Below are 13,490 nucleotides of genomic sequence, written 5' to 3' on the forward strand. Positions count from 1 at the left end.
CCAGAGGCCATGGGGTCCAGGGATGCAGTGGCAGCTGATGAGCAGCTTCTCTAGGATCCCAAGAGCCCTGGTTTCTGCTGATGCGGCAGCAGTGCCTATGGTGGGCCGTGGAGTGAGGCAGATCTAGGTTGGAGCCCAGCCCATGCCACAAACAAGCCTCCCAGAGGGACAGAAAGCCCGCTTCCCTTACCCTCCTGCCAGCGCCAGACGGTGATGGTGTGCTCGGGGTCCACGCCCACTGACACCAGCAGCTTCCCGGTTGCGCTGAAGTTGATGTAATTCACCCCCTTCGAGTGGAAGCACCGCAGCACGGAGAGGGTGTGTTTGGTCATGGCGTCCCACACGTGGATGGAAGGTGTTGCTCCTGAATGTGGGAGGTACGACGAAGAGCTAAGGCTGGGGAATGGCGGAGCCGAGGCAACGCTGACGCTCACCTAAAAGCCGCTTTAGGACAGGTGTTCGGGGCGTTACAGTGACGGGGGCTAAGAGACCTATGGCCTGGCCTGGCCGGAGGTGAGAGACAACGGGAAACATCTGCTGTGCTTTCAGAGGCAGAGACCTAGGGGTGTTTATGTCCAACACACACACTCGAGGTGGAGTATACACAAAGGAAACTGGTGAGGTCAATGATTTGTATCTGCAACTCAGCCAGGTACAATCAGCAAACGAGGTACATCGACATGGTTTCGCTGTGCAGATTCAAACTACTCACAGATGCGACAGCCTTACCTGGGGTCTCCGTAATATCACCTGCATTGGATGAGCAATGGCAATGAGGAAGCGTCAAGGGAAAACAATAGCTAAAATAAGTCATGTTTCTAGGAGTGAAGCACTTAACACCAGCATCAGAAAGTTCCAAATTAAATTTTAAAATGGGCATGGGTTCAATGAAAACAAGCAGGAAGATATGTTTGGAAAAACTGCCTTTGAAATGACAGAGTTAAAAGAAAACAACCACCACTCTTCACAAATGTGAATCAGTTCACATTTGTCATTGGCATTTTCCTAGAGTGAGAAGAGCCAGGCACACATATTGGAATCTACCCTTGCCAAGCGCAACCTCCAGGCTTCAGATGTGGGGCTCTTCACTTGACACCTGGGCTCTGAAAAATTATTCTCACAAGTCCCCAGGGATGGGGGCCACCCGTTTATTTGGATGATGAGGCTCTGGTCTGACTTAATGGTCCTTCAGGTCACCAATCACTGGTTGTGTCAACTCAGGCAACATTGATACATTCAGGGCTCAAAAAATCAAGAGTGACATCGACAAAGGGTGGATACCAATGACCTGCCCGCTGCCTCCCCAGTAACTGCTGTTAAGTCAACGTCTCTGCTCAGCTGGGAGAGCCTCGGCGGCTGCAGGACCCTCCTACCTATCTGGCTGGTGGCCACCACGTTTCTGTACTTGGGGTGCTGGTTCACCGTGAGGCAGAGGATGTCATCCGTGTGCTCCAGGTAGAAGCTCTGGCTCCCTAGGAGAGACGGGGCAGGGTGAGCAGGGGACTGAAAGAGCTCTTGGGGCAACCCCAAAGCTTTGTGTGAGTCTTTGGAAAGGCCTTGTAAAAGCGAGAGCTTAAAGTGCCGAACTCTCACTTTAGGAATCATCCTTAGGGAGATGGGAGATCCTTTTTTACATTGACACATTCTGTCCCAGGATCGGGAGGAGAGCTGGTGTCTGTTATCTAATCTAAACACACAAGTTCCACTTCAATCCTTCTGCATCCTGGGTGGCGCCACAGCACAGCCCAAGTGCACAGGCTTCCAGAGTCCAGAACAGTTCCTCCTCCTGCAGCCCAGGACCCACGGCTTCTCAGTGTCTCTTCCTCTGGGCAGGGCAGGGAGGGGGCACCTGGAGATAGCGCTTTGCTGAGCAAAATGGCACTACATACTAATTGGAAAGGGAAGACTAAACAGGAGAATACTTAGGAAATCCCTTTTAATCATCTTTATCTATCAAAGTGCTAATCTCCTGGGTGCCTGGATAGCACAGGTGATGGCTTCACCCCCCTGAAGCCCTATGTCAACATGTGTCACAGGAAGTGGAGGAAAGGACAGGAAAAGCTTTATCGTCTATTGCAGCAAACAGTTTGCTGACTGCCCAAGTGGTCACTGTAAACCCACCCAAATGCACAGGAACTGAGAGGTGAGTGATGGCATGGAATACAGCACATTGCTACTAACCTGGTAACATGTGGCTAGAAAATTGAGCAAAATGTATAGAAAATTCCAAGGCCCCCCTCGCCCCCAAAAACCAAATCATTATGTGCCCAGTGATTTTACTGTCTAAAAAAATCTATGCATGAACTACAAAAAACTATGAAGGAGCATAAAAATTTGAGAGGAAGAAAAGGTTTGTTTTAAGATATAAAGCAAATAAAGGCGACATGTTACCGTGTTTAAATCTTGTGGTAAAAATAAGCGTGTCTATTAAATTAGTTTCTGAATGATTCTTTTTGCTTGAGGTGTTTCTTTTTAAACTTTTTTTTTAAATTTAAGAGTCATTCTATAGTTAAGGGACATTTTAGGTATTCTTGTTTATTGTTCTCATTCTCACTGTGAATGTGGTTAACTATTCAAAACAAACAAAACTTGAAAATCTGAGTTGCTAAAAATTTTGGTGACTGTTAAAAATCAATGAGAAAAGTTCCCTCATTTTTTGTTCTTGGTTACTGCCTATAAGGGTTTCTCTACTCGCCACACCCTCCTTCTGGCTTCCCTCCATCCCTCTCGGCCTCCATGGAGCTGATGCAAACACCGACACCTCCCTTCCAGGGCCTGAGATGAGATGTGGCTGGGTGAGGGATAAAGAGAAAGAGGGTCTGACTCTGGGAACGTGGGCCTGAGCATCTTCCAGGACTAAATGACACCAGTCTGGAATGGAGTGGAATGGCTCTAAAGGGAAGAGAGAGCTTAAGCTTTGGGGCATCTAACCACTGGGAAAGTGCATAAAAGGGCTAAAATAAAAGCCTGTGTTCAGATGGCGGTTTCTCCCAACCCATTTACCTGTGGACAGGTTCTGAACGATGCCGGCCGCGGCCGCGTGGAATATGATGTCAGCACCGTCATTCAGGTAATGCAGGTTATTGCGACAGTCAAACCCTCTGTAGCCAAACACGTGGTCGAGAGCCAGCTCCTACATTCCCACACAAGGATGAAAGGGTCCTTAGAGGAAGTAACGGCACAGGAACAAACCCGCACTTCGGGGACACGCATGTCATGGGAACCATGAGGCTGGTGAGACAGCCAACCACTCACTCCTTGACCAGCTGGGGATACAGTGCAACCCTTTCTTTACTTCTTTGACATAATAGGGGGACAGGCTAACATGTAGAATTACAGTGAGTTTTCGAAATAGAAAAGATTTGCTTCCTTGCTTCTCAGGCGAGGCAAAGCCTACCAAGGTGATACCCGGTAAAAGTTACCCAGAAGTTTTACGTCTGCGCCTTGGCAGGTGCTCTCGAAGGTGACCTGAATGGTGTCTCAGAGCTCTGCTCTGATTCGCCCAGATGCAGCAGGGACCGGCAGAGCACAGCACTGAGGCAAATGCAATGCTCGTTCTGTTGCTTGGTGCTTGCCCTACAAAGTTTCTACACCATCTACATTCTTTTCTCCCCAACAACTAGATACTGTTCTAGGTTTACAGTCTTTCTCTTCTTCCTGTCTTGTCTTCCACGACAAAAGCAGTGACTGATTCAGATCAGCTCTGTTCTTGATTCGACTTGACACACCTGTACTGTTGGCAGCTCTTCTGCACCGGGCACTTTGCTGGTTGGGGCTTGCGGGGGGAGGGATACAAGATTAAGAAGATGTGGGTCCCTTTTCTCTAGGTTCCCTGATTCTAGCCTTTTCTCTCTCCAAAGCTTGCGAATTGCAAACATCAGATTAATTCTAAAATACCACACCTCCTTACTCAAAAGCATTCAATGACTTTCACTACCTATGGGAAAGTCCAGACTCCTTAAGTTGGCACAATCAGGCCCTATTCTCACATCTCCTGTGACCCTTGGTCAAGCTGACACGTCCATTTAGCCCACGTATCAGGAGGTTTCCTATTTTTATGACTTTTTTTTTTTTAAATTATCTCTCACCTGGAAAGCCCTTCTTCTCCTTTCAACTGAGCGAGCGGCTACCCACCTCTAGTCTCTTCCCCACCCCATGTGTTTCCCAGAAACTGCGTGTGTAATATGTGATTCCCCAGTCTAGGTCGACAACTGACTCAAGCTGGGCCAATCAGATAGTTTCCGCCAGGAATTTAGAATTGAGGACCCTGGTAAGAGATGTAAAACTTGGGCACTGGATAGCACCACAGTCTACTAAAGAAGTTCAAGAAGTCTGCAGGAAAAGAGACGAATGCATCAGGCATGCACGAGGCCCTGCTGGGCAGAAAGAGGCACCATCTTGGCTCAGGGCAGCTTTTCAGCTCCTGGACCCTATCTTTCCTGAAGTTCAGCTGTATTTCTTGACCTGTGCTGTGTTCTATGATAAACCCCCCGCAACATATTTCCCTTTTCCAATACAAATGTTTCAGATAGATTTTCCTGCCTCGGGAGTTCGGAGCACAGCAGAGGAGAGAGATGAGTAGGGAACTATGGTAGTAGAGCCCGACAAGGGTGTGGAGGAGGGGGTGTGGGGAGGGTGGAGTACAGGAGGGTTAGGGCGGGGAGCATCAGGGAAGATTGCACAGAGAAGGGCTTGGAAGGGTGGGGTGTGGGGAGGGAAGAGGAGGAGGCTTCTCAGCATAAGGAGCTTGAAATCACAGGGGCCTGAAAGTCCCAGGCAGCCTCAGAGAACATTCATGGCTGTGGGGTTAGACACATGAGTTGCAGTGGAGAATCTCAGGTGATGAGCTAGGAAGGGGGCTCCTGGGTGAGGTTCTGAAACCATGAGCTTGGATCCCATCAGGAATGTGGGAATCTCCTGGGTCTTAAAGCTGGGGTGAGGCATGAAGAGTTGTATTTTCAAGAGCTAACTCTGTGGGCAGCAAAGGCATGTGTCAAAGAGGAAAGGGAAAAGTCTGGAGGCAGAAAGAACAGTTAGGAGGCCTCTTTCAGAAAACAGCAGGTCCCCTGGAGCTGCCATCCTAACAACTGAGTACAAAGCCCTCTCCACTTACTGGCTTGGTGATCTTGGGCTGGGGCCTAACATATCACTTGACTTCTCTGATCTATAGTGTTCTCATCTGTAAAATGGAACAATAATGGTACCCACCTTGTAGGTAGATGTGAGGCATGTGTGAAATACTTGGTGGGAAGTATATATACAGCAAGGTACTGGCACACGGCAAGGGCTCAAACAACATTAGAGACAGTGAATAAGCCTGCACTCTCTACGCACCCCACTCCCTGAGTGGTACTAGGTACAGGGAAAAGGGGCCAGGTCTGGGACATTTTTGAGTTAGTACCCATAGGACCTGGGAAGGGTCTGAAGGAACCCTTCAAGGCAGGGCTGAAAGAACGTGACCCAGGGGATGTGGGGATGGGACTCTGGTCACTGCTGGGGGACACAGTACTGTGTGGAAGGGAGAGAGGATAAGGGAGAGCCATCGGGTCCAGTTAGGGTCACTTGAAGGCATCTGTGGCAGGGGTCCCCAACCCCCAGGCCACAGACCAGTGCCTGTTAGGAACCCGGCCACACAGCAGGAGGTGAGCAGCGGGTGAGCGATAGAAGCTTCACCTGTATTTACAGCCGCTCCCCATGGCTCTCATTACCACCTGAGCTCTGCCTCCTGTCACATCAGCAGCCGCATTAGATTCTCATAGGAGCGTGAACCCTACTGCGAACTGCGCATGCGAGGGGTCTAGGTTGTGTGCTCCTTATGAGAATCTAGTGCCTGATGGTCTGAGGTGGAGCTGAGGCAGTGATGCTAGCGCTGGGGAGCAGCTGCAAATACAGATTATCATTAGCAGAGAGGTCTGACTGCACAGAGACCGTAATAAATCAATTGCTTGCAGACTCATACCAAAACCCTATCTGTGAGTGGCAAGCGAAAACAAGCTCAGGGCTCCCACTGATTCTGCATTATGGTGAGCTGTATAATTATTTCATTAAATATTACAGTGTAATAATAATAGAAGCACACAATAAATGTAATGCACTTGAATCATCCCCAAACCATCTGCACCTCCCCCCGCATCCGCAGAAAAACTGTCTTCCACGAAACCAGTCCATGGTGCCCAAAAGGTTGGGGACCGCTGTGTGGGAATTGCAGATGGTGATGTCCACCAGGCAGATCTTAGAACATCGATATCAGATTAAAAGCAAAATAGTTGAACCTCCTCACCTCAACCAATTTCTTTTTTTTGGTGATACTGTTCTTCTGGAGTTTCTCAGGCTGGGGAGCTGCTCTGCTAACGGGTGGTCTAGAACAGAGAGTGGCCAAAAGAAACACAGTGTTGAACAAAAGGCAGCAAGGTTGCTTGTCCAGCGAGGTCAGCTAAGACCAGTGCCAGGCTTTCTCCCCTCCCCCACTTGGAGGACCCCATGCCTGGGTTTGATCTGTCCTGCCCCCTCCCTCCCCCCCACCCCCCACCCCAGGAAAAGCTGTTTCTGACATTTTGGGTCCTGGATTCACAGGCACCGGGTTGGGCTTCCCCACACGTAAGGCATCAGAGCCAGGGTCAGTCCCTCTCTCCCGGGAGCCAGGAAGAATGCGTGAGCCAGAGGGGCTGGTCTTAAAACTAAAGAGGAGCCTAAGTCTGGGAAGGAAGAGGCCACACTTCCTGAACCCACCGGCCATTCTTCAGACAGGGATGTACCAACACCGTTCAGAATTAGGTGGCCAGAGATCATGGCGTGTTGTGAAGTAGGACTTATAAGCCATGCCTGGGAATGGGCCCTGAAGGCCAAGTGCCCAGGTCATTCTTGCCACACAAAAGGGCACGTAGGAAGCAAAGGCATGAAAGACAGAACAAACTCCTCCACTGCCCTGTCCCTCAGGGTCATGGTCTGCATTCAACTGCTACCACCATGCCCAAGGTTACTCTTCCCTGCTTGGTTTTGGAGATCTGGGCCTCCAATTTTAATTAAGAGATTTCTTTAATGGGTAAGCCCTCAAGGACTTGTATATGAGGAGGGCGATCTTTTGGTAACAGACTTCTCTCAGAGTTTAGGGGCCCAGGGATGGACAGGTTGGCCCTGCATCTGCTCCCACCATTAGCTACGGCTCTTGGGCTATGCAAAGAGAAAGGATTACCTGGATCCCCTTGCGAGCAGCACACAAAGCCAAGTGAGAGACTTAGTACAGGTCAGAGCCACACTAGCAAGCACCTCATTCATGCACAAGCATCGTCCAAGTGAACAGACATGCCCGTGTGGCACACACCATGCTTCCCGAGCATGCCAGCAAAGAGCTAAAACAGAAATGAAAGAGTGCACCGCTCTGCAAATTCAGAAAGCTCATACCCTGGCGTCTCTGGGCAAACTCTGCACTAAAGCGCCTACAGGATAGGGAGAAAAAAGGAAGCCTTGTCACTGCTTCCGCACCCTCTACGGACTTTGCCAGTGCGCCTGGGGCCACTGCTTATTTTAGAGTGTGCTGGGGAGAAACTTGTTGTCAGAAGAACAATCACATCCTCCTGGATGTCGTTGGGAGTTAGGCACAATGGCTGCTTTGTGTCTGACTCAAGTTCAACTAATAATTTAGCCTAATCATTCGCAGTGTTTCTTGGGAGGGCAGCTTGCCTGCTGGAAGGGCTTGCGTTTTTGTGCTGGGGAGAAACAAGGTAGCTTTATTTTCTCAGAAACTCTTCAGTCAAAACATGTTATGTAATCATAAGTGATAATTGGACCAAATGGCATCACAATCACCACCGGAGAATGGGGAGAGAGTGCGTCTCTGCAAAACGACACCCCCGGCTGATATCATCGCCGCCAAATTGAGCAAAAGCGGGAGGCCGGGGGCAGGCCAGTTTTCACAATTAGACTGCCTTCGCATTAATTATCGCTTCCCGGGACATCTGCTCTTTCTTCTGTTTTAGTGGAACTTTTAAATGAAATCCGTGGGTTTCTTCTTCCACCTAAGAGTCTTCGAATGTATGACAAAAGCAAGCCAAGGTCTGAGATGGGAGCAAGGGGATGCTGGGACTAGAGCACGGTTCATAAGGCAGAATTTGAGATTACACGCCGGGCTCGTTTTCAGGGCATACCCAGGTTGTATAATATGTCACATATTATACAGTGTATACAGAGTATGCATACAAGCACAACCACTGTGTATTTATATATACAGGAGATTGTGTATATATATACACGTAGAGGCAATCCGATGCTTTTTTTCACCTTGATTTTCAGTTAAAAACTGAAAAGTAAAGCAATCTCAGAATGTTTCTTTCTTATTTCACAAGCATGTTTACAGCTGTATTGCTTCAAAACGGAAGATGAGGGGGCAAAAGGCAGAAACCTGCATTGTGGCAAATTCAGCAGAGTGTAAGTATAGACCCTTCACGGTTGTGAATTCTGCATGAACGCTTAGTTCTAGATGCTCATTGAACACCTGGGCTTTTGCAGAGTGCTGTGCATACTTACTTGACAATTCCCTGCCTCCAAAGGAAAGCAAGTTAAAACACAATACAAGCATTAAAGGCTTCTTTCCAGGCATCTATAAACAGGGTTCATAACATCAGATGTGGTAGGGACTGCCAACAATTTCAAACACAGCCAAACACTGGAGGTTTAGCATTTTTCAGTGGATCTAAATCCTTCCAGATTCAGATTCCTTTGGAAACGTGACTCTGAAAAGCTTTGCTGAGGTGGGAAAGAGTAGAGTGTGTGAGAACATTCACTCACTTTTCAGTCCAATAAACTCTTTATAGCTGGTTGTTCCCAGCTGGCACACAGGACGGGAGAGGGAGGAGGCCGTGAGTGCAACTGGGAATCAGCAGGGAGGTGCAGAGAGGTTAAGGGCTGGGAAGGCGAGCCGTGGGGGAAGGGGGGAGGAGCAGAGACACGAAGGGGCCTCATGGGGGCAAGTGGGGCTCTGAAGAGACTCTGGGAAACAAAGGAGAAAGAGTTTCCATTGGGAAAGAAATTTAAGGAGGGAACCTGGCAAGAGAGCAAGCGAAGTGGATAATCAGGAGAGAGGAGGAAGGACAGGCTTGAGCTTGGAGAGGGCGGGAGTGCAGCTATTCAAGTAAGAGAGGGTGGAGGAGAGGCCTGGGAGCTCAAATGTGTGATGTGGTGTTAAGTCACGAGGCAGCCCTATTCCTCCCCAGTGCTGGGGGTGCAAGCTGCTGGAGACCCACCCCACTCCCCTGAGTGGAGTCACCACCCCAGGCCCCATGTTTCCTGTGGGCATGGAAGGACCGTGACGGGTCAATCCCAGCTGCAACCCCACTGCCCAGCAGCTCAGCTGCTGAAGAGAAAGCTTAGACACACTTGAAGACATGTGAGTGTTACCCTGACACAGGCTCTCACCCCACAAAGGGCCCCAGGGGTGGCCAGCGCCCAGGTATTCACCTCCCCGCCCGTCGCCCCTCCCTGGGGTGCTGGGCTGGCAAAGCAAGGGGTGGAGCAGAGTACACGATGACCTGAGATGCACAGAAGAGGGTTCAATGCCAGGGCTCTTGGGGCAGCTTCTGAAGTGACTGAGGAGGTCAAGGAAGTCAGTCACAACCCAAGACGAGCGCAACGTGAGAGCCAACTAGGGAGGAAGGCTCAGAAAGCCTGTGAGAAACAGAGTCGTTCCAAGTAGCTTCTATAAAGAGAGGTGCGGGTGTGGCGGAACTCAGCTACATTTAGCCAAGAAATGCAAGTTTGGAATTGTTTTTAGTGTAGTTAGTCAGACCATGTTCCAAGTGTCCTTGGAGGAAACGTAGCTTTCTTCAGATTCCAAAATGTGCTATCAAAATGCTCTAAGAGTTTTCAAAATGTCTTGGGAAACCCAGCTATCCTTGATCCTGGTTCCAGGTGGGAACCAGTGGGTGATGTGAGCACTGTTTTAGAACTGTCCTCCAACAAGATCTATCACCCCCATGGATGGGCTGCAGGGACTCAGTGAAACCCCTGACATTCATGCCAAATTGTTTTGTACATGTACATTTTTTCTGGGGAAAGGAGGCATGTTTTAATTATATTTTCAAAGATGTCTGGAGGGAGAGAGAGAGAGACAGACAGAGAGAGGGATTGGGATCAACTAAGAACCACTGCTCCAGGAAGAGGCCAGGTTTAAGAAAAGTCTCCAAAGCCATGGGAGCTCTCTATTATCAAAACAAAAGGAACTGGATTCTGTTCAACGTATTCCCATGTTTTCTAGAACCATCTATAGAGCTGCTCAGCGAAGAAGTAGAGTTGAAAGAAGGGTGTCAGGCAGGGGAACTATGCGCTACCCTAAGAGAACCCTTCTATCTTGAAAATGCTCTTGACTGAAGCCTATAACACAGCCCTTTTTAACAAAATAGAGGTATAGTCCCAGACTTGGCCATTTTAGGTGAACATCAAATTATTTGGGTGAAACATTGAGGGCATAAGGGACGGCGTAGAGGAAGTACAAGTAAAGGCGAAGACTACTGAAGAGGCCAGTGTAATAATGCAAGAGAGGGATGATGTATCTCTGGACTAAAGCAGTGGTTGTGGAGAAGGAGACAAGTGAATATTTAAGGAAATATTGGTGAAGTATACCGCAAAGACTTTATAATTGATTAGCTCTAGGGGATGAAGGAGGAAGAGCAATTCAAGTGGAACACCAGTTCTCTGCTTGGGCCTCTAGGTGGACGGTGGCACCGCTGACTGAGACAGGAGAAGAGTTTTGAGGGAAGATGATGAGTTCCATTTTGGCATGTCAAACTTCGGACATCTGTGGGTTGGCTATACCAGCTGGAGGTTAAACTGAGAGGTGGGACTCAGACATATGACTTTGGGAATCATCAGCCAGTAGGTAGAACATATGAATCAGGGAGAGAGTGTAAGGTGAAAAAAGAGAATGGCCAAAAGTGAAATCCTAAGGACGAACAGCATGTGAGGGGCTGGAAGAGGAAGCAGAGATGGGGCACTGGGAAGGAATGGTTGGAGAGGTTGGAGGAGGGCCAGAAGAGATTGTTTCCAAAAGGTAAGTGACAGAAGAATATCTAAAACCGCACTGTCCAATATGGTAGCACTGGCCACATGCAGCTCTTGAGCACTTGAACTGTGGCTTGTCCACATTAAGATGTGTTATAACTGCAAAGCACACACCAGGTTTCGAAGACCTAGTAAAAATAATTCAAAAAAGAATATAAATTATTTTTATATCGATTACACATCAAAATGACATTTTTATGTTTGGGGTTAAATAAAATACATTATTAAAATTAGTTTCACCGTCTCTTTTAATTTTTGCAATGTGGCTACTAGAAAAATCATATACATGGCTTGCATTATATTTCTGTTGAACAATGCTACTCTAGAAGAAACAAGTTTGTCCTTTAAACAAGACAAAGAGGAGAATGGATTGGATTTGGGAATTAGAGAGTCACCATGACAGATGGAATGGCTGGAGAGTGAAGGAGAGACTTGGTAAGGTCTTGGTGAGAAGGAGAAAAGGGAGGGAACGTGAGGGTGGGAATATGTGTATAAGTGTAAAAGCTCAGCCAGAGGTCTTGTTTTCCTCCTGAAGAGAGTTAGGCGGGGATGGGAAAGACTGGAATGTGTTTCGTGGCTGAGGACATGGACCCAGTTTTGGGCAAGTGGCAGAGGAGACATAGGAAAGAGGAGAGATGATGAGGGAGCTCGGATGGATGGGAGGCTGGGGTCCAAGCACCAGCTTGAAGGAGGGACCAGCCTTGAAGAGGAGGGGGGTCTCACTTCCTCTGAGAGGAGAAGGAAGGAGGTGAATAGTTTTTGTGGGGTGGCGAATAGAAAGGACTCTGGTAAGGGCAATCGGTACCAATGTGATTTTCTAGTCAGAAGAGTGGAGGCGTGGGGCTGTAGGAGAAATATAGGAATGGAGAGCGGAGAGGACTGAAAGAGTGGCATTTAAGGAGGCAAAAAGTGAGGCCAGGAGGGAGCTGATGAAAAAAATGGAGGTGTCTAGACACTGGATGTCTTGATGAGGATGAAGATCAGGTGTTCTGGGAACGAGAAATCTAGAGGAGAGAAGGGTAAGTCATGGAGACAGGAGCTACGGGTGATGACTTAAGCCACAGCACAGCAGGAGCTGGGGTCGGCCAGTTGACCACTAGCCAGAGACAGGAAGTTGATAAACGACAGGAAGTGGGAGGCGGAGAAGATGGCAGAGCATGATGTGAACTTCAAAGGAGTGAAGTTCCTTTGAAGTGAGCACGCCGATATGCTTCACACACACCTGCAAGAAAGCCCGAGCCTCCACACCTTACACCCAGTGACATCGTTTCAAGGGGCACAAATCGTGCACCCTAACAACTGCTTCTGCAAATACCTTCTCAGTTATCACATCAGGACCACACAATGGTAAAAAGCAGGAGGGTAAACAACCCTAGTATCACCCATTCCCTCCAAATGGAGGTCTGAGAGATGTTCAGAGACTTGATTAAAATTAGAGGACCCAATGCCGCCAGTGTCTTCTGAGAGAGAGAGAGAGAGAAGCTCCCTCTTGGTAGAAGAGCGCTTACCCATTTGTGATATGTTCTTTAGCTCCATGTGCAAGTGGGTTTGAGTCAACTGATTCCACTGTAGGAGTATAATTTCCTAGGTGTGTTAATCTATTAAAAAGTCATGTTTTAGCACTTCATAGCACCTCTGCATTTTTATGCCCTGGAACATTCTTTGTGATAAAAAAATGAGCAAATTGTTTTCTAATGAATGGCAGGCTAAGTTCCTAAAATTATCAGTTACATAGAAGTCATTACTTTGCTTCAAACAACACAGAAAATCAAGGGGTGTGCAAAGGGAAAATCATTTATGAAGGTAGCATTAAATTCCCTTAAATCACTAACCATTCATCTTTCAGAAGAGTTACATGGCAAACAACAGGCCTTTGAAATGATTAATTTCAGCATATCGGGGTTTAATAGCTATTGTAACTTCAGTTCCCTCCACCTTGTCAGAGAACAAGAAACTTGCCACCTTCTACCTGCTCAGGGCAGCTCTGAGCGTAGAACTCACAGAATTAAGGGATTCAGGGAAGAAGAATAATTTAGCCTGGAGAGAAATGCTCTGGAGTAGCAGAGCATTGCCCCGTTTGCCCTCCACGTGCTCAATCACCCTCCCAGAGTGAGATCTGAGCTTAGCTCTCATGCAACATATATGTAACTGCAGGGCTCTGTACCAAATCTTAGGCTCTTTATGGTCCCTCCACTGTGGGATGGAGTGGTTTTAACAGATCTCAGTATGGTAAATTCAGCAGCACCTGCTAGCATGACTGTCAATTCTTAGAAACTCTTACACTACAAGCTCACAAAGCATCTACTGATCAGTGATGACAAAGGGCTTCTGTCAGGCCAGGGAAGCTGAGGAAAGTGCCAGGAGAGCTGGGCTGTTTATTCGTTGATGTCACCATGGATGGGAGCATGGTCCCGCTACATCATGCTCATCAAACCTCA

General features: G+C 48.1%; 1 protein-coding gene across 1 annotated transcript in view; it reads right to left on the reverse strand.

The window, feature by feature from the left end:
• The window catches only part of EML6 (EMAP like 6), a 349,731-nt gene that overhangs the window by 20,636 nt on the left and 315,605 nt on the right, over positions 1-13,490 (reverse strand). The window contains exons 29-32 of the mRNA XM_079941576.1: positions 6,281-6,359; positions 3,004-3,133; positions 1,374-1,472; positions 191-364 (exon numbers count right to left, since the gene is read on the reverse strand). Of these exons, the coding sequence (XP_079797702.1) occupies positions 191-364; positions 1,374-1,472; positions 3,004-3,133; positions 6,281-6,359 (482 nt within the window). The remainder of the gene's footprint in view (positions 1-190; positions 365-1,373; positions 1,473-3,003; positions 3,134-6,280; positions 6,360-13,490) is intronic.

The sequence above is a fragment of the Stenella coeruleoalba genome (genome assembly GCF_951394435.1).
Source record: "Stenella coeruleoalba genome assembly, chromosome: 13".
NCBI lineage: Eukaryota > Metazoa > Chordata > Mammalia > Artiodactyla > Delphinidae > Stenella > Stenella coeruleoalba.